At 42.9% G+C, this 19,317-nt stretch overlaps 2 protein-coding genes across 5 annotated transcripts in view; one reads left to right on the top strand and one right to left on the bottom strand.

Annotated features, from left to right (window-relative positions):
• Positions 1-1,159: 1,159 nt before the first annotated feature.
• Positions 1,160-12,882, bottom strand: DIMT1 (DIM1 rRNA methyltransferase and ribosome maturation factor). 4 transcript variants are annotated; one of them, XM_067568678.1, is made up of 12 exons: positions 12,155-12,866; positions 10,548-10,621; positions 9,881-9,967; positions 9,324-9,385; positions 9,128-9,221; positions 8,986-9,035; positions 7,461-7,584; positions 7,245-7,337; positions 6,200-6,264; positions 5,743-5,806; positions 2,996-3,102; positions 1,160-1,631 (listed from the first exon to the last, which is right to left on the bottom strand). In XM_067568678.1, exons 1-12 carry the CDS (start codon positions 12,753-12,755, stop codon positions 1,589-1,591), a joined length of 1,464 nt encoding a protein of 487 aa, XP_067424779.1. In that variant the 5' UTR covers positions 12,756-12,866; the 3' UTR covers positions 1,160-1,588. The 4 variants fall into 4 exon arrangements, 3 of the variants coding, with proteins under 3 accessions (XP_067424779.1, XP_067424780.1, XP_067424781.1); XR_010923831.1 differs by lacking the exon at positions 5,743-5,806 and having other exon boundaries at positions 12,155-12,882; XM_067568679.1 differs by lacking the exon at positions 10,548-10,621 and having other exon boundaries at positions 12,155-12,292.
• Positions 12,883-16,133: 3,251 nt separating this feature from the next.
• IPO11 (importin 11) overlaps positions 16,134-19,317 on the top strand; it is a 294,514-nt gene continuing 291,330 nt past the window's right edge. Inside the window, exon 1 of the mRNA XM_067568644.1 lies at positions 16,134-16,291. The gene's annotated coding sequence lies outside the window, so the exon portion shown is untranslated. The remainder of the gene's footprint in view (positions 16,292-19,317) is intronic.

Genomic DNA, 19,317 nt, shown 5'->3' with positions numbered 1-19,317 from the left:
AGTTATTGTAGGAAAGCTAGACTCTTGCTGATTTTAGGTTTTAAAAGAGTAGGATACCACACCAATTAAGGCTGATTATTATCTAATGTCCCTCTGCAAGCCCAGACTGAGTCTAGATCTTACCCAAGTATGTGCTATATAGAAAAAACCCTAGTTTTTACTGACTTTCATAACAGGAATAGTGCTGCTGATCCTGTCGTCTACTGCATGGAGATAGCTGTCAAGCTAGGATTGGCCAGTTTTGCATAGGTTGCTTCTTAAGGGGAAAATTTATTTTTTGCACTCTGGGAGAAGAGGGCTGTCATGTTATCCTAAGGTGACTAGTTGCCCTCTTGCCCAGACTCTGACTCAACCTTAGGATAGGTAGAGTGACATGCTTGTTTCTTACAAGATGCTAGGTATCAGCCTTGTTACAGGTTAGAAGAACCTCATCTCCAATTGTTGCATTTACAGATTATGTAAATAAGGCTATCAACCAATTCCTCATAGGCAGGGGGAAGAGGGTGTTAATAGAATGAGTGTTCATAGGCTAACCTAGCTTTGCCTACCACTCCTTTCAACATAGGCAATTAGCACAGGAGCATTTATTCTGCCTTTAACTGCTATTTAAGTGTGTGGCCCTGTAGCACTTAACCTGCAATTCAGACTGAGCAAAGACTTGCTTTTAGAACAGGGAAATGAGGCCAGCTCCTACAATACCACAAGTATTAATACTTTTTTTGCAGTATTTTGTAAATTTCATTAACAAATGGAATGCAACTCATTATTCCATTAGATTTGCAACAGATGGCTAACTATATTCAATGTTAAGAATTAAAGGAGGAGACTTATGGGGAAAAATCATGCAAGAAACAGACTCCTGCTTGCTTAGAGCACTAATCTAGCAATAATCATTGATAAAGTACTGAAGAGTGCCCTGTAATGCACTACAGTTTGAGATAAATATTTAAGTAGATGGATCTCTATTGAAACTAGATATAGACAGATTACAGTACTTAATTTATGCAGATCTTTTAGTGAAAAGCCAGTTTGATTACTGCAAATCCTAAGGTTGTGTAAGAAAGAGGTATGGAGAGTGCAGTGGTGATCTGTTCCCAGCTCTGCCACTGACATTTAACTTGTGTGCCTCAGTTAGCCTTTAAAATAGGTGATCTGTTCATTCTAGCAAAAATTTCTCCAATACACCAGGGCCAGTGGTAGCTACCAGAAAGCAAAGAATAGAGACACATTATTTTAAAAAAATAGTTAATTTATTCTAAACTTTCAGGAATGGGAATCATGCTACCAGTCTACAAATACTCTGGGGGCCAGACAGAATCTGAGTTCCATTATGAATGTTGTAATGGCATGAGGAGATGCAAAGTTCAGGAAACAAAAGGTTTAATGGGGGACCTTTGGAGCCACTTAATATCATGGCATACATTTAAAAGGGGCTCGGGGTGGAGGGGAGTTCCATAGCTTTACAATAATCATGTACATTGTATGCTGGTGATCATATGAGGAAGGACTCATGTTGAGAGTGAAGACCTTTGTCCATGTAACATTTCAGTTCTTCCCAGAGAATGTAAAATGCTTCTGGTTCAGCCATTTATGAAAAATGGATGCCTTCTGAATTGAAGCCATACAGCACTCTGAAAAATTAAAATGGTAAGTTTATATTCATTTGTACTTCACACAGTAACACTTACTTCAAAAACTACCCAAATAAAGGGAGTGGGTAGGAAGAGAAGTCTTAAAATATTACTTTCTGTTCCAATCATTACAAACTGCTGTTAGTAGGGTTGTGCGAAGGAGTAGTAAGCATGACTGTGGAAGTTCGGGACACATGTAATTCTAGTGCAACATTGTCTACAAGTCAGTTTAACCTGCATTACCTAAAGAACAGCAATTGATTTAGCTTGTCACAGCAGCAAGTCATGTTGAGTCACTTCTGCCAAGAAATTGTGATGAGTTATAGCAGACTAATGCCCCTTGTAAACTATCATTTTGGGTATAGCTCCTGTTCACCTGAGACGAGCTCAATGTCTCATTAGCTAGCCCCATTTCCTAAACAATGAATAGATAATAGTATAGAAAGGGAAGCAAATAAGTACTTCCTTGTGCTGAGGTGTTCTAGGTCATTTCTTTAACGTACTGCTACATCTGAGTCAACAATGTCTCTAAAATATTCTGAAGAGATGGGATTTGTCTATTAAATTTGACTACAAGCAACAAGAAAACACATGGTCATTAATATAATAGCTACAGTTTCAGGATTCTCCTGTAAGTTGTCTAATGCTGCTAGAAACTCAAAGGAATGCCAAGGGAGAGATGTACAAGGCTTCAGGGAAGATGAAAATTAAAGGTAGCTTTTCCTACTCTTATAATGCAATTTATGGAATGAGATTTAGGTACTTCAGAATGCTGAAAACAGTAGTTTAATGTTCCTTCATACAGAAGGATCAAGATCTTCCATCATAAACTACTTCTAGCAGCCTTATGTAATCCAACTCCTTTTCAGCAGAAATGTGATTCAAATGTGTTGTTGCTCTGAGCCTGTTTGTGGCATCATCATGTGTAATAAAAATGAGTTTAAGGATATATATAAATACTGTTCACAAAATACTGAGATCATGGTAGTCAAAAAATACAGCACAAAATTCAATTCTTACTAGTCTAAAAGTTAACAGACTGTCTTCTGTTCAGAATCCCTATTGTTCTCAGACTGGGGATTCTGCAAGTATCAATTGTTGGACCTAAAATCATCCTAGACTATTAGTTAGATTGTACCAAGAGGTAGTTCTCTCTATATTTACTGTAATGTACCTCACTGGATCCATAACATGGCAATAGCTCAACATCTCATATCAAAAGTGAGTGGTGTTTTTTCCCCCCCACCCCATCCAATACCTGATGCAAGTTGGTTAGTTTTATGATGTTAGGGATGTGCTTGCATTTTTAGAACAGAGCACAGGATGTGTGAAGTATGAAGGGAATACAGAGGTAATGGGTTTACCTAATGAAGTCATCTATATCCATTGAGCGAGCCCGTTTTTCAGAAAAACCTGAATTTTTTAGAACCATCTGTATTTTCTCTGCAATTTTGAAGTTTTCTGGTATTTCCTGTCAATGTAAAATGCAATACAGATGAAGAAATAATTTCACATTTATGATTTTTAATAGCTTATTAATTCCACAGGTCTTCAACTATCCAAACACCACACCCAACCTGTGCTATACATCAAGGTGACTGACCATTCCAGATGAAAGATGCTTTTAAAAAAAAAAAAAAAAATTCAGATTGTGGTTCTCAAAGGTATACACAGACCACCCAACAGTCCTGGGTTTTGCAGGACTGTCCTGCTTTGCACAAACCTCCTGTTGAAGCAGCTCCTGCTCCACATGACTGGCTGGACTAGGCTCTCTGCTCCAGGCAGTGTGGTCTGCCCCCTGCTGCCCAGGTCTGCAACACTGCTCAGGTTTGGCCTGGCCCTTGATAGGTGAGGGTAGCAAATTTGAATGAGTGGCATTACAACCTGGTGCAGAGGGTTGCAACACTACTCATTCAGATTTGGCCCAGCCGGGCTAAACCTGAGCAGCATTGCAATCCATGTGCCAGGGTCCAGGTTGCAACACCCAGAACAGGGACTTGAGCCCAACCAGCCCTGCAGGGCAGGAGATGCTGTTGCAGAGCAAGCTGCTTTGCATTCACTCTGCAACTTCCTCCTCTCCCTCTACTGCAAGGGGCAGGACCTGCCCCATCCCAACTCAGCCTCCCACTCCCTGGAGGCAGGATCCAACCCTTTTAGCTACTTTGAATGTTGGGAGGTATGTGTACACCTAAGAACGAACCATGCTTACTCTATATTCATACAGCATCTAGAGCGGAGGTTCTGGTGCTACTAGAATATGAATTTCCTTTTTTTTTTTTTTTTTTTTTGCATGCACTATTGGCTATGTCTACACTTTACGGTAGCGTGCAGAATAGAGGCTCTACACGCAGCAGTAAAAGGCAGGCTACATCCAAACTTGTCATTGTGAGGTGCAACTACATGTGGCAGTAAAGGGCTCCAGCAATGGAGAGGCAGCCTGGAGCTCCTGGGCTTTTCCCTGCTGTCTGCACCACTGGAGCCTTTCACTGTAGGAGAAAGATGCCAGTAGCAGGACACTACAACACTAAAAATAGCAGTGTAGATATGGAAGGCGGTGCTTGGGCATGTCGAGATACCGTGTAGGGTATACACCATGGGGATTCAAGGGTGTAGGGCACTCCAGTTGCCTAAGCCATGCCTCACCAACTACATTGCTATTTATACCTGTGCTAGCCAGGCCTACAGTGTCTGTACACTATGTGCAACTTTAAGTGCAGACATACCTTTTCTTTGCTAGGCATGCAGGCATTGATTAGGTAGCCTGAACCTGATTTTAAGCATCCACAGGGAAAACACTAGCCACTAAACACTGTGCTGGCTCTAGTTTTGATACCAGTTAATCCTGCTCAAAAATCTCCTCAACCCATTTTAAAGTTGAGCATATCCACACTAAATTTAGCAAGAGATGCTGGTTCCTGTATATTTGTTTACAATCTAAATAGTTTAAATACATAATTCATGCTTTGGTTGGATTTATCTGGTTCTAAAATACAGAACCTTGCACTGTTTAGAATAGTAGAATAGATTAACTAAAAAGGTGGAGCACATAGCAAAGAGGTTCAAATACAAAAGATTAAGTGTTTGCAGATTCCAAAACGCATGCACTTACACAACTGTGGAGCACAGCTTAATTTAATAAGCTCGCTTAACTCAGACAATATTAACAAATTTCTGAAATATTCAAGTTATATTAGACATTTAAAATTATGGAGATACAGCCATCTTGACAACCAGACTCACCTATTGAACCCTAGATTAGTCAACTCATCATTCTGACAAGCTCCCTGAAATTATTTTTCCCCTCACGAAGAAAAAAAAAAATCAGGATAAAAAAACCACCAATAGATAAATATTTAGATAATGTACTCATTTTTCTAGACTACTTAGGTTCTGTAGTTACCTCATTAAAAAGTTGTTTATTTTATATCAGTGATTGACTCTCTATATATAAATAGATCAAAGTCTCGAGAGAAATGTATGTTTTGAATAATGTGTGTCCCTACAGCAAACAAAGTTTGGATGCAGTACCATATAAGTTAGAAAGCCGAAAGAACTGGACAGCATAGCACATGCCATGACAGCCAGTATTAAAATGTGGAACTATAGTACATTTAAAAAAAAAAAGCACTGACAGATGTTAAGTACAATTCTATACATAAGAGATTGCGGGGGCTGAAAATAGCCTGAGCAACCATTCTCTTCAAAGGATCAGGAACAGATCTTATTAAAAGAGGCACTGGATTTAGCTGTTTCTGGATTTTTGCAGACAATCCGGAATTGTAGATGAGTCACTAGAAATATTTTCAAATAGATACCGTGTCAATGATTTTATACTATGCCAAGCCCAGAACAGTCCTTAGGTATGGGAGGGAAGAGTAAATTACACCCCTGGAGACATGAGTGGAATCAATATTCTCATTTAAACCTTCATTGTAGTTCAGAAGATCTTAGAATTCTTTTTATTTTAGATATTCTGGATTCTAAAAGGTACTCTGAGGTAATGTTTGTTTTGATGGTTTCTGGATTAGAGTTTTTTGTATCATCGTGCCTATATTGAATTTTAAATCTCATACTCGGCTCACATTGTAAAAAGGAAAAACATTCTACTTACAATGTTATGTATAGAACAGTGAATTCGGTAATTCTGATCCAGCAGCTGCAACACCGCATTTGATCTGAAAATGAGTCAATATACCAAATCTGATAGAATTCTATCTATAGTGAAACCTGTTTTTAAAAAAAATAAATTCTGTGGCTTGAGGGGCTATTGAGGTTTTTCTAATAAAGATGAAACAACTGTACTGAATGCATCAGGTGATCTCTTTAGGCAGCTGCCGGGGGGAGGGGGGGGGGATATGTAAAGTTTTCATGTGCAAGATTTCCATGACCACAATGTAAACTGTCCAACCCTGCACTATGGGGATGCCTGAATGATCTGATTAATATGGTTGTTGAAGCAGGGCTTGCTACAAAACTAGACTGAAGGATGTCTAGGCATGTGTGTAGAAGAAACAACTAACTAGATAAACTCAACTTCAGAAGGAAAAAAAACAATAGAAGTAACTTACTTAAATGCTGCAGAGAGGGTCTTGTTTTTCCTGACAAAGGCTATCCTGACTAGACCATCCCATTCCTGAAACACAAAATGCACAACATTTGTCTGAAGCAATACACTATTACTAGTAGTCAGTCCAGACTACCTACTATTATTTCATTTCCGGACTGAATGACAGAAAAAAATTAGTGATAGCGCAACATGGCTCAGTCTTGTACAACATAGTACAAATTGACAAGCTAAAGCCTTCACTGGCAAAGGTATGCAGACATTACCCAACTGCAAACTGAACAATCACCCAGATCTCTAGCTAGCTAGAAGAAAGTCATTTGGCTGAACCTGGGCAAGACTCAGGTGATATTTAGAAAATGGAAACTAACAAATTAAAAACTGTCAAGAGTAATATTGCCCTGGAGTGTCGATCTTCAGCAAGAGTTCATAATCTCTGGGTCCTAATGGACTCTTTGCTCTTGATCAGCTAAATACTACCAACACCCATAAATGTCTTAAGCACTTTAAAGTCTATAGATGAAAAATGCTACAAAAAAAGAAGAGGTAGGTTTTACCACCACCACCCGCTGGGCCAGGAGATTTTGCCATTCAGTATGAAGCAAACCTAATCCTAGTGATCCTGACCTGTGTCACTTCCAGGGAAGAAACAGGGGTTTTGAGGAAAGTTGAACTGCTGTTGGGGCAACCAGATAATGTTGGAAAGACACTCAGATGAGAGTCTGATCAAGAAGGGAGTGGTACATTGAAGATCCAATCAATGTCTAATCCAGTGGTTTTCAACCTGTGGATCCCCTTAAGGGGTCCGCACCTCCATTTGAAATGTTTTAGGAGTCCTCAAATTGGGGGGGAGAGTTGAAAACCACTGGTCTAGTCTATTGATATGACAACATTTAGTCCTATTTAAACTTTATTTTTAAACAAACTCATGTAGGTTGTGAACTGTATTGTGTTGCTTTTACATCATTCTGAATGGCATTCAGAATAACACACAGAACAGCACTATTCAGTTATTTTATTGGATATGGTCTGAAGTATTTGAATCTCACCTGAAAATTGATAGGTGGTGGAGGGTTCTTTGGCTCTATTCTGACAACACTGGATTCAACTTTGGGTGGAGGCCTGAAGTTATTCCTTCCAACCTGTTAAATCATTAAAATTAGGTAACTTTTAAAAACAATAGGAAGCGAATATTCACATTCTTGAGAAAGCCTTCTCACTCTGACATACATTTCTACATTGGTTATAAATGTAGTTTCACTTACTTTCATTAGGTGGTCCACACGGGCTAGTAACTGAGTGTTAATCGAGAGTCTGCAGTATAGTTTACTCCCTGGTTTTGCAACCAAACGAAGAGCAAATTCTCTCTGAAACATAAGTATTGCACACCTGAGAATTAAAGAAATGAAAACATGAGTAATACGTTTCAAATAATTGATTCTTAGAAGTCCTATAGCCTTTAAAATAAAAAAGGCCAATAATCTACAAGCAAGCATAGAGATGTGGTATATACTCATATTAGAGAATGTCAGCCCTGGTGTAATTCAGGCACACCTATAAGCAAACCAGAGTTGCATTTGCTTACACTTAGTCTGAACTTGGCTCTTTGTACTTCGTGGTTAGAAGGAAACAGAGCAGTTAGTCTCAGTCTTACATGTATGACTTAAGTCAAATAATTAGAGCTGCTTGTACTTCTCGGACCTCTGATTCCTTTGAAAGGAACTTTCCCTGAGTAAAATCATTAAAATAGTAAATGGTCAGCCTCTGCTGATTTTTAAGGTAATTATTGAAGTGTTGTGTTTTTGGTATTTCACAAAATAAAAAAAAACTACTGCTGATCACCAATCTTGCATTGTGTGAGACAAGTTTGCTGACTGCTAATAGGCATACTGGTACCTAATGTCACTAATTAGTATTGTAGCAAGGAGTCTGAATCTGCAGAACTGCCAAAATTAGAAAAAAGTGAGCTATCTGCTTATCAATACTGATCTAATTTTAGAAAATAGTAAAAACAGATACTCCCACTAGTCCTTCAGATCCAATCAATGGCATCAGCAATAACAGTACTGCTAACTGCCAACAAGTTAAACTACCAGCAACAGCATTTAAGCAAGCTATGCAACTATATTGTAAAGTTACAGTTGCTTTGATTTATCTGGAGACACCCCAACACCTCCAGTCCAAGTCTGCCCTACTTCTCCATACAAATCTCTTTAGCTCCTAAGGTACTTTGCTTAGGCCTGAGATTGCCCTTTCTAGAGTAAGCAGGAACAAACTTTATTTACTTTAGTGGGAATTGCACTTAGTTATGCCAAGGCTCAAATTCTTTCTAGTTGTTTAACAATGGCAATGGCCATTGGGAGTGCTATGCGGAGGACAGTTCCTGGCTACTGGTTTGCAGGGCTTATATCTTTACAAATAATCCCAAATCAGATGTTCTTTAAAATTAGCCTTTGTTTTGCATTAGGCCACGGGTGTCAAACATCTGGCTTACGGGCCAGATACGGCCCACCAACCTTTCTGGTCCGGCCCCTTGCGGCGTAGCACGCTGCCGCCAGAGAGTACGACGCCACGAGATCTTGCATCATCGTGCACTACCATGAGATCGGTGTACTCTGGCGGCAGCACGTGGAGCACTGTGTGCATGAGACACAGCGCTCCAAAAATGCCTAGTATTCCGATTTATGGTATGTATGGCCCACTTGAAGTACATTTAATTCAAATCTGGCCTGCCATAGCAAATGAGTGACACCTCTGCATTAGGCAATCCAGAGAATCTCATCTACATACCTGAAAAAAGGTCTATGCAGCAACAGCTTGAAAACAAAAGGTGAAGAAATCTATGGAAAGAATAAAACATATGTCCTCTCTGAGCAAGTACAATCAAAAATTAATTTCAATTGTTATTCCACAGCAATTGCTTTGCCCCTACCTGATAAGGTAAGTTAGCGACACATGCATCAAAGAATGGTAAGTCAGTTTTCAACACATCTCCAACCTTTATTTCTAGTTTGTTTGCTAGGCATCTGCAGGTGGAAAAATTTAATGCTATTAATCTTAGCAATACACATTCTAAAGAGGTCAGGCCCCTAAAATGAAGTGGAGTTATTTCCAGTATTAGTACTTACGTGCCCTGGACTCTCTTCTGAAGTTCACCCACAAGTCTCGTGTCAAGTTCGCAAGCAACTACCTGAAAACAAAGAGTATAATTGCAACTTTAATCAAATTAGTACTATGAATAGACTTCTTGTTATTATCTCAGCAAAAAGAAATAGCTTTTGTTACAAACATTTTTTAAAATCTTACATTAGGATATGCACATTTACTATCACAAAGAATATCAACTATATTAAAATTTCAGAAGGATAACATGCGTAGCACAACTCTTTACTTGAATATGGTTGGACGCCTCATAAAATGGTAAAGATCCAACACAAATGTTAATGCAGTAGATGGATACTCAATGTAATTTTAATTGATCTAACTGTCAAATATTCTTAACTTCACTTTAAAAGTACCGCTGTTACACTCAGTGGACTTGTACAAGAAGAAGGATATGAACACCCAGAAAGGAATTGATACTGTATTCCTCCCCTCCCCCCGTTTGAATAGTGCAATTGGACACATTTTCATTTGTTCATCTAAGTAGCAGTTTGTTCACTGAAAAATCAAGATGAGTTCTTACCTTTTTTACTTTCTCTAGCATTTTTACTGTCAGATTACCAGTTCCAGGCCCTACTTCCAGGACAACATCTGTAGGCCGTAAAGCAGCCTAAGAACAAATGAGATTGTAGGAAAGCAATCCAAGAAATCAATATTGCAAAGTAATTTTAACTTTAAGGAATAGTACATGCAGACATTAATGGAGCGGATCCTGTATATGGTTAATAGATTTAGATAACTTGTTTTTCAAGGCAAAAGGAAAGTTTTAGGCTGAACCACCCAAAAGCATCCCTTGAAATTGCATGCAACTTTTTGAAAATGTAGCCATTCAGTAATCACATTGTGTGCACACAAAACCCTACATGTAACTTTGGCTCCACTTGACAATGGGAGCTTTGCCACTGAATTCAATGGGGCCAGGATTTTACCCATGTCCATTCTGAAGGAAAAGGGAAAGCACTTGAAAAAAATCTTTCACCAAATGCACTGTTTGAATTAACATTTCCTATAGCTTTCAAGAGGCAATGAAGGGATTAAGCACCACGGATTTACACAGTACCCAACTTTAAGTAGTACTGTAAATTATTTACAAGCATTTGTCTTAAACGATAGATTTTATTAGATAGAACATTTGAATGCAACTCTTAGGACTAAGTTATTTTAATTAGTTAAGTCCAGTTATTACCAACCTTCTCTATAATGTTGTTAACAATGAGGGGATTTTTCAAGATGTGCTGGCCAATTCCAGTATTGAACATGATACCTAAAATAAGGTATAACCAAGCCAATTATATCACTATCATTAAAAATATCAGTTATTTTGGTACAGCAAACTAGATTTTATACTTCCAAAGTAATGAATCACATTGTTTTTCTGTAACTAGACCACTTTATCCGTCTAACAGCTGGTCTACAAGGAAAACTTAGGTCCACCTAGCTACATGGCTTAGGGTTCTGAAATATCTCATGCCCTGTCTGATAGTTAGCCTAACCTAACACTCACCATAGATGCAGCTAGGATGACAGAAAGTTGCTGTGTCTCAAAGAAGTGGATTAACCACACTGACTGAAAAACCCCTTCCAACTGTGTACAGCTGTGTACCATAATTGTGCCTCTGCTGTAAACATAAGAACCACCACACTGGGTCAAACCAACAGTTCATCAAGCCCAGTATTCTGTCTTCCCACAATGGCCAATGCCAGGTATCATATTCTAAGAGATCAGCTATAACAATCACTGCCTCACTCTTTCCATTGATCTGTGTGTACACTGACCCCCTTGGAGCATGCAATAACCTTGTGACTGTAAAGGCTGGCACTCTGAGTGGTGACACTCCAGAAGCAGGGGAGCTCACAGTAGCTGGAAATACCAGTATTAGTGATGTTGGGAACAACAAATGTAAAACAATAAGAAAATTATTGGTGACACCGTACTCAGGTTAAAGTAATAAATTACACGTGGACACTACTGCTAGGATTTGAAAACTACAATTACTTTTTTCACTCTTGCATTTAGATGGCAAGCTTTTAGGATAGGGACCTTGTCTTTTGACACAGCTGCTTATCGCTAATAAAATCTGAGTGACGACAACAGCACGCTCGCCAGTGGACAAGCACAAGGCAGGGGCAGTCAAGAACTAGGAAACTTCGCGTAAGTTAAACATAAACACCGCAGTCCTAACACATACAATTTCCGTACCGAAGCTCAGAGCTTGACCATCAGCCAAGGACTTGCAGAAGCTGCGTTATTTTAAGGGGCTCTTAAAACAAGCAGAGGCTGCTCTAGCCGGGCCAGGGTTCCGCAGCCGAGCCCGCGGTTTCATCAGCTGTCACTAGGGCCACGCGGACACCACGGACGGTGGACTGCAGCCGCTAGAGGCTCCTGCCGGGCTTTGCCACCCCCGTCCCTCCATCCTGCAGGCGAGACGGGAAGGAAGCAGCAGCGCCTCCCTTAGCCCGGCTCTCTAGCCCACCTGAGGGCCGCCAGGACTCTCTACCGGCGCCTCTGGGCCGGGGAAAGTGCCGGGGCCCGGGCGCTGAGACAGTCACATGGAGCGAGTGGCGGCCCCTTCACCATCCCGCCCGCGGCCCCCAGAGCATTGGCTCCTTTGCCCCCCCCGTGCTGCCTGATGCCGGCACCGCCACGGCCCGGAGAGCAGCGGCGCACGCAGGTGCCGGTCTTGGACCAGCTGCCCTCCGTAGGCAGCAGCCCCCCAACGGGCCTAGAGGGATCGCGCCCTGCGGCCGGAGTCCGGCCTTTCCCCGCCGGGGCTGGGACCCGGGCCCCCGCGCTCACCTGGGCCCGGGCCAGCACGGCGCGGCTGCCGGGCCCGCTTCTCCACCTTGACTTTGGGCATGGCGGCGCCCGGCGAGCTCCGCCGCGCGAGCGGCCTACACTGGAGACGGTCGCACACGCAAGTCAGGTGTCGCCGCCACCGACCCGCAAGCGGGCACTGAGCAGCCGCAGAGGCGCTTTTCTCCACCCCCTGAGACGGAAATAAGTAACTCCCTCCGGAGACCACGTTTCCCAGGCGGCAGCACGCGACGCCCAACAAACGAAACGCTGCTTGGCGCACAGCTGTTACGTCATCATCCTGCAGTGGGCGGAGCCTAGCGCTGAGACTCGGAGGGGCGGGTCCGTTCGCGGCGGTCACGCACCACGTGACCCTGAACAGAGCCCTGGCAATAAGCGCAGGAGCGATCTGGTGTGCTCGGCCCTGCAGACAGATGTGGTAGCTAGCGACCGTGCCTGGAGCACGCGCGTACGCCTCTGCTTTCTGTCGTATTTCTCGGGAGAGCTGTGCGGGTGGTAGCGTCGGAGTGTGCTGGCCTGGTCGTCTGATTTCTGGAATCAGTCTGGTGCACGTGAGGGGCGAACCAATGTGCACACCGTGCATCTGTGAGGGAGCTTATTGGACATGGCTCTTCCGTTCAGATGTCTACCATATATATTTATGTATAGCCATGTTCTCTGGTTCAAGGCCTGTGACTTACCATCTGAGAAGTTTAAAATGATGGCTTCTATGGCAGCACCACAGTACTTATGTATGAGGCCAAACAGAATCATTTCCTTTTTTAATTTGACTCTTCTATTTGTTGCCCAGCTTTTAATGAGATATTGAGGTTCCAGTTGTGACCATGAATATTGTTGAAAAATGAAAACAGAAGATGCAGTTTATGAACTATCATCAAAATATCGCACGTGTGGTAAGAGTCACTATGATCAGAAAGTGTACAGTGCTTCCCTCTTACCAGGTCACAATACTTGTCAGCAGTCTATCTGAGAGAGGGAGGACCATGCAAACTGACATCCTATTGAGAAGATAATAAAATCCATGTAGTACTTGAAAGGAAAGGGATTAGTGCTGTCTATGAAGTAAAAGCAGCAGATGGAAAAAGGGCAAGTTAGAGTTCCTTGTCACAATCTTTTTGGCCCTGTGACAACAGGAATAACTAATTTGGTTATTGTTATGAGCTGGAGTTGTTATGAGTAAAGTTAAAACGTTGCTGTTCGTCTTTGAGTGATTGCTCATGTCCATTCCACTATAGGTGAGTGCATGCCACCGTGCACGGTTCACGGAACTTTTTTCCCCTTAGCAGACCCCATAGGGCTGGCTCTGGTGTATTTTATAAGGATTTTATAAAGATAAGGTGTAGTTGAAGCCGCATCCAGCCTTCCTGCCCAAGGTGGTTTCCCAATTTCATTATAACCAAGGTATTTTTCTCCCTGTGTTTTTCCCCAAACCGCATGGTTCGGAGGAGGAGAGGCGATGGCATTCGCTGGACACGAGTTGAGCCCTGGCCTTTTACATCGAATGTACAAAGCCGTTCCGGAAATTGACGCAGCTCTTCATCGCAGTGGCTGACCGGATGAAAGGCTCATCTGTCTCCACCCAACGCATCTCATCATGCATCAAGTTCTGCTACAAGCAGGCAATGGTGCCGCTTCCGGGAACCATCACAGTGCACTCAACCAGAGCTCAAGCCTCATCTATAGCCTTCCTGGAGAGAGTGCCCCTGCAGGACACCTGCAAAGCTGCCACCTGGTCATCGGTGCATACCTTCACGTCCCACTACGCCACTGTACAGCAGGCGAGAGAGGTTGTGGGATTTGACAGAGCCGTGTTGAGGGCAGCTCACTGGTAACTCCTACCCACCTCCAAGGTATTGCTTGTTAGTCACCTATAGTGGAATGGACATGAGCAATCACTCGAAGAAGAAAACAAGGTTACTTACCAGTAATTGATGTTCTTCGAGATGTGTTGCTCATGTCCATTCCACAACCCACCCCCCCTGTCCCCACTGCTGGAGTTGACAGAAAGAAGGGACTGAGGGGCGTAGGGCGGGCAGTGACTTATATATCACGGCATGTGCGCAGGACTCCAGGGGGCACCAGAGCTGGCCCTATAGGGTCTGCTAAGGGGAAAAAAGTTCCGGGAACCGTGCACGGTGGCATGCACACACCTATAGTGGAATGGACATGAGCAACACATCTTGAAGAACATCAGTTACTGGTAAGTAACCTTGTTATATTGAGGGTGTGAATTCACTCTTCATTTAACATAACTGGAAGAATAAATTAATCACAGGACCCTACTCCAGATAAAAGATTTATGTGAAGCCGCCCATGAGTTTGGATTGAGGTTGGAGGGCTTTTGTTGAGTATTTTTTTGGGTACAGGGTGTATGAGAAAGCAGAACAGACAGAAACAGAGAACAGCCAAGAACTGAGAGAAACAGAGTGAAGAAAGCCAAGCAGTAGCCTGTGAGAACAGTATGACCCTGAAAAAAGCTGGAGAGAAAACTTTTGAGTCTGTCACCTAAAGAGGCCTGAGGCTGTGATCTAAGAAAATACTCCATTTGTTCTTGGTTCCTCTTGTGTTCAGAGAAGCAGGACTCTCTACATTCCTTGTCAATAAACAAGACTGCATGAAAGGAAATACCAGACTCCACCAATTTCTCCTCCTTAACTGGAATGTTCCCTGAATGTTGACTAGCTGCTCAGGTCAAAAGGGGCAAAATTATTTTTAAAGAGGATTTTGCTTTATCATCATTTTCAATATTTAATGGTGTTTAAGCCACTTACATAAACCATAATTGGACACAATTTTCCATCCTCTGGCCAAACTGGTATAGGATTTATATCCTTCCTCGATCCAATCCCCTTTATCTGTCAGCTACACAATACATTACCTGCATTTCAGTTCTGAAAAGTTTACAGATATGACACGGGCCCTTTCAGATGACAGCAGCAGCAGGACAGTATAACTTTCTTTGGTCGTGACTGCAATAGGCCTGGTGAATTAGCGTGGCAACTTTTGTCCAAAAGTCTTTCCCAGGAGCCCCTGAAGTGTCTTTCCCCTCACAGTTCTGTCTGATCGCACCCAGCTGCCAGATTCCAGCTCTGTCTAGCTGCCAGGGAATCTCCCCTAACTTACTTCTCAAACTTTTTTCTCATGCCCCTAGAGGTAGCATAGATGAATAGGAGGCATCAGGAGTTTTACAAAAAGATGCAGCACTACACATGATTCGTTTTTGCTTTCATTGTAACAGTCTGAGATAGAAAGAGTGTACTGTAGTTAAATAATGTTATTTGTAAGGCTGTTGCTGACTCAGCTGCGGGCAAAGGAAAATAATCCCAATTACAGGTCACCTCACATCCCTTTGCTCAAGGCTTGCTTTGTTTTCAACAGTAAAACTCAAAACTAGAACAAATCCACTCAAACTACGGGGTGTTGTTATGGTCTTGATTAAATCCAATTGAAACTAGTTGCGTGTGTGTGTGTGTTGTGTGTGCGCGCGCGCGCAAAACGGTCACCCTTCGTTTAAGGTAGTTGTGAGACGCTATTAAGCTACTTTACGTACCCCTGTAGCGGAACAAGAGCAGACACAGACACGCGGCCGACCAAAACAAAAGCACAGGAGGCCAGGGCAGTTTTTCTGGCTATTGTGAGGCGTGTCTGCCAGGGAAGCAGCAGAAAGACCAGAGGCGCTGGGACAGGAAGCCGGCGGCTGCGCGGGCCAGGCACGGTGACGGGCCGCGCAGCGGGGAAGCACCGCCGGCTGCAGGGGAGCAACTTGCGGGGGAGGGGCGGGTAAGGGCCGCCATGAGACATAATCCACGCAAACGTCCCCACCCGACGGCTACAGGAGGGGCAGCTTTGACCCTGCCTCAGCCCAAAGCCTCCGCCCGGTGCCGGAGCAGGCCGCCTCACACCTCAGGTCCCGTTGCCACAGCGACTCAAGGGGAGGGAGCTAGCCGGGATAGGAGTAGTGTCGCGTTTGGATGACGTCAGCGGTGCGCGCCCGGAGGGGGACGGGGAGGCGCGTGTCTGCTTTAGCCGGAGCCGAGTCGCGGTGGTCCCGGCTCGTGGCGCGAGCTTCCCTTCGGAATAGGCGGGGGCCGCGTCACGTCCAGCGGCTCCGACCCAACGGTGAGCGTGGGCCCTGGGCGCGGAGGTTGGTCGGGCCTCGGGGACCGGCAGAGCCTGGGGCAGGGTCGGTGTCTGTCAGGGCTGGGGGCTGTTCGTGGCGGCGGGCAGCGGGACTCTCCTGTGCCAGCGCCGAGAGCGGGGGAGTTGCTCCGAGGTGAGCGAACCCCCCAGCCGGCGCCGCCCGCGCACCCGGAATGCAGAGCATCCGGACCGGCAGGGCTCCAGCGCCGGGCGGGAGCGGCGGCCTCGGACCAGGGACCCCCGTGTGCCTCGCGGCTCTGTGAAGAGTCTGGAGAGGTCGCTCACGGGTCCCCCGTTAGTTACCTCGCCCTCCTGCACAACAGTAAGTGTGTGTGTGGTGGGGGGCTCCATTAATCTCCCGTAGAAGCATGTAGGATAAAGGATCGTGTCTGGGATAATTAGCAGAACGGGGATGAGAGGAGGTGAGGTCCTAGACTTCAGTGTGGTAATTGTGGGGGTCTTGAAAGTAAACACCAACCCTTTAAAAAAATGGATATGGTGGTTCTTGGGGAGCCAGTGCAAGGATTCAAGCAGCGGGTGTGACCAGGTCAAGTCAGATAAAGAACATGCCTTCAGCTGTGTTTTGTATTGAGTGGAGTGAGGAGATTTGGGTGCTGAGTAAGGCACAGGAAAGGTTGCAACAATAAAAATGGAAGATAATCAGCGTGGAGGAAGGTTTTAGCTTTTCTAAAAGAGAGGATCAGATTTGTTCTGTAGCTTGTAGAGGGGAAAAATGATTATTGTAATATAAATTTATGGGGAGGAGCAAGGAGAAGAGTCAAACAATTTTACCCTTTGTGTAGTAGGTTATTCCATCATTATCCATTGCTGGGTTACTTCAGAGGAAGATGCAAGAATCTGGTACTGTTCAGGGTCAGAGACAAGGTACAGGACCACTCTTCTGATCTAGTATGTCATTTCCTGTCCTAAGTGCAGAGAAGACCATTAAGGATTATTCTTAGCAAGTCTTGTATTGTACAGCGATATCAAAGTATTTTCTTGGGATGCTTAGGACTATTATCCATTTCTTGAACTCCATAGAATTATCTGCTGGCTTTGTTGCTACCTGCTGGGGAAACTTGAAATATGGCTGGGCCAAGGCACCGTAAGGACTAAGGAATTAGCTCCACATTTTTTGACAGGCTGTGCTTTTTCACTAGGTTATTTCTCTCTTCTTCCGAAAGATTCCTCCTTCCTTCAGCATTAGCCTTCTAGTGAGAGAATTGCCACCTCTTCTTACAGGTCTTTGAAAAAGCAGGAATTGAGACCCATTTGGAACACCATTTCTCACCAAAACTGGAGAAAGGGCTGTCACAGTAGTGGTGAGTTACTTTCCCCCCGTGTAATTATGTTAGGAAAATAACCCTAGTACATGTGGTGGGCAATAATCCCACCTTGTCCATGGAATGTACTAGATGGACTCTTGACTTCTCTGAAAATTAAGAGACTGACAACCACATTGCTTAAGCAAGCCTTTAGATCAAATGATCATTATGAGTATATTTTAGCCTTCATCTCCAAAAGATATTGTAATCAGCTTTCTACTTTTTATAATATGAATTTCCAAAAGCACGGTATATAGCTTTCAATATTTTAAAAAAGGTCTTCTTGTAACTGAATCCTACCTACAGTTGTATTAAAACTGCATTACCTGACGCAGTTTTAAACATATATTAATTTAGTTGGCCATTGTGGATGGGGCCTAACTGCTGAAACATTTACAAAACATTTGTATTTTTCTCAGGACTAAACATGCCCAGTTTTTTTAATATTTCCTCAAAGGTCTGGTTTTCTAAACCTTATTTCTCTTTTGTTGCTGTACTCTGGACTCTTCAATTTGTCCACATCTTTCTTAAAATGTGAAGCCCAAAATTGGACACACTACTCCAAATGAGGCCTTCCCTGTGTCAAGTAAAGCGGAACAATTACTTCCCAGATCTTACATATGACACTTTCGTTAATACACCTCAGAATGATATTTGCCTTTTTCTCAACTGCATCACATTGTTTACCCATATTTAATTTGTGATCCACTCTAAACACCAGATCCTTTTCTGCAGTGGTACTTCCTAACTAGTCTCCATTTTGTATTTTTGTATTTGATTTTCCCCTTCATAGTGTAGTTCTTTGCACTTGTCTTTATTGAATTTCATCTTGTTGATTTCAGACTAGTTCTCTAATTTATCCAGGTCATTTTGAATTCTGCCCTTGTCCTCCAAACTGATAACAACCTATCCAGCTTGGCATCATCTGCAAATTTTATAAGCACACTATCCCTCCCATTACCCAAGTAACTAATCAAAATATTTAATAGTACTGGTCCTTGGACAGACCACTCTGGTACCCTACTAGATACATTCTCTCAATTTGACAGTGAACCATTTGAACTACCTTTTTGGTATGATTTTTTTTTAGCTAGTTATGCACTCGCTTCATAGTAATTTCATCTAGACCATATTTCTATAGTTTGCTTATGAAAATGTCATGTGAGACTCTAAAAAGCCTTACCAAAATCAAGACATATCATGTCTACTGCTTCCCTCTGTCAAAGAAGAAAATTAGGTTGGGTTGGCATGATTTGTTCTTGACAAATCTATGTTGGCTATTCCTTGTTACTGTATTATCCTCTAGGTGCTTATAAATTGATTTTTTTAATAATTTTTCAGTATCTTTTCAATTTGTAGAATTATGTCTGTCTTTTTCTGCTTCACTCATGCTTTGCATTGTGTGCATTAAATAACGTTACAAAGCATAGGATGAAGAAACAGGAAGGGAATCAGATCTGCTTATTAATCATAAAAGGGGGTGAATAAGTCAGAGGAGTAAGTTTGGTTGTACAGTGTGGTCAACATTGCAAGTTTAAAAATCTAAAACAGATCAAAAAATCATAGAGTTGGAAAGGACCTCAGGAAGTCATCTAGTCCAACACCCTGCTCAGAGCAGGACTAACCTCAGCTAAATAATCCCAGCGAGGGTTTTGTCAAGCTGCAGCTTAAAAACCTCTA

This window comes from Emydura macquarii, unplaced genomic scaffold (genome assembly GCF_026122565.2).
Source record: "Emydura macquarii macquarii isolate MOO-44397 ecotype Brisbane River unplaced genomic scaffold, CSIRO-AGI_Emac_v2 contig_2897, whole genome shotgun sequence".
Lineage (NCBI taxonomy): Eukaryota > Metazoa > Chordata > Testudines > Chelidae > Emydura > Emydura macquarii.
Note: the sequence above shows the minus strand (reverse complement) of the source record. Positions and strands in the feature narration are given on the sequence as shown.

Bases quoted from the DNA above. Each gene is read 5' to 3' on its own strand.
- DIMT1 (XM_067568678.1), bottom strand. From the start codon at position 12,755: ATGCACGGTGTGCACATTGGTTCGCCCCTCACGTGCACCAGACTGATT. The intron at 9,968-10,547 runs GTTGGTAATAAC...ATTTGTTCTTAG, and splicing joins TTAACAACATTATAGAGAAG to GCTGCTTTACGGCCTACAGA. The intron at 1,632-2,995 runs GTAAACCCATTA...TTAATTTTTCAG, and splicing joins GATATAGATGACTTCATTAG to AGTGCTGTATGGCTTCAATT.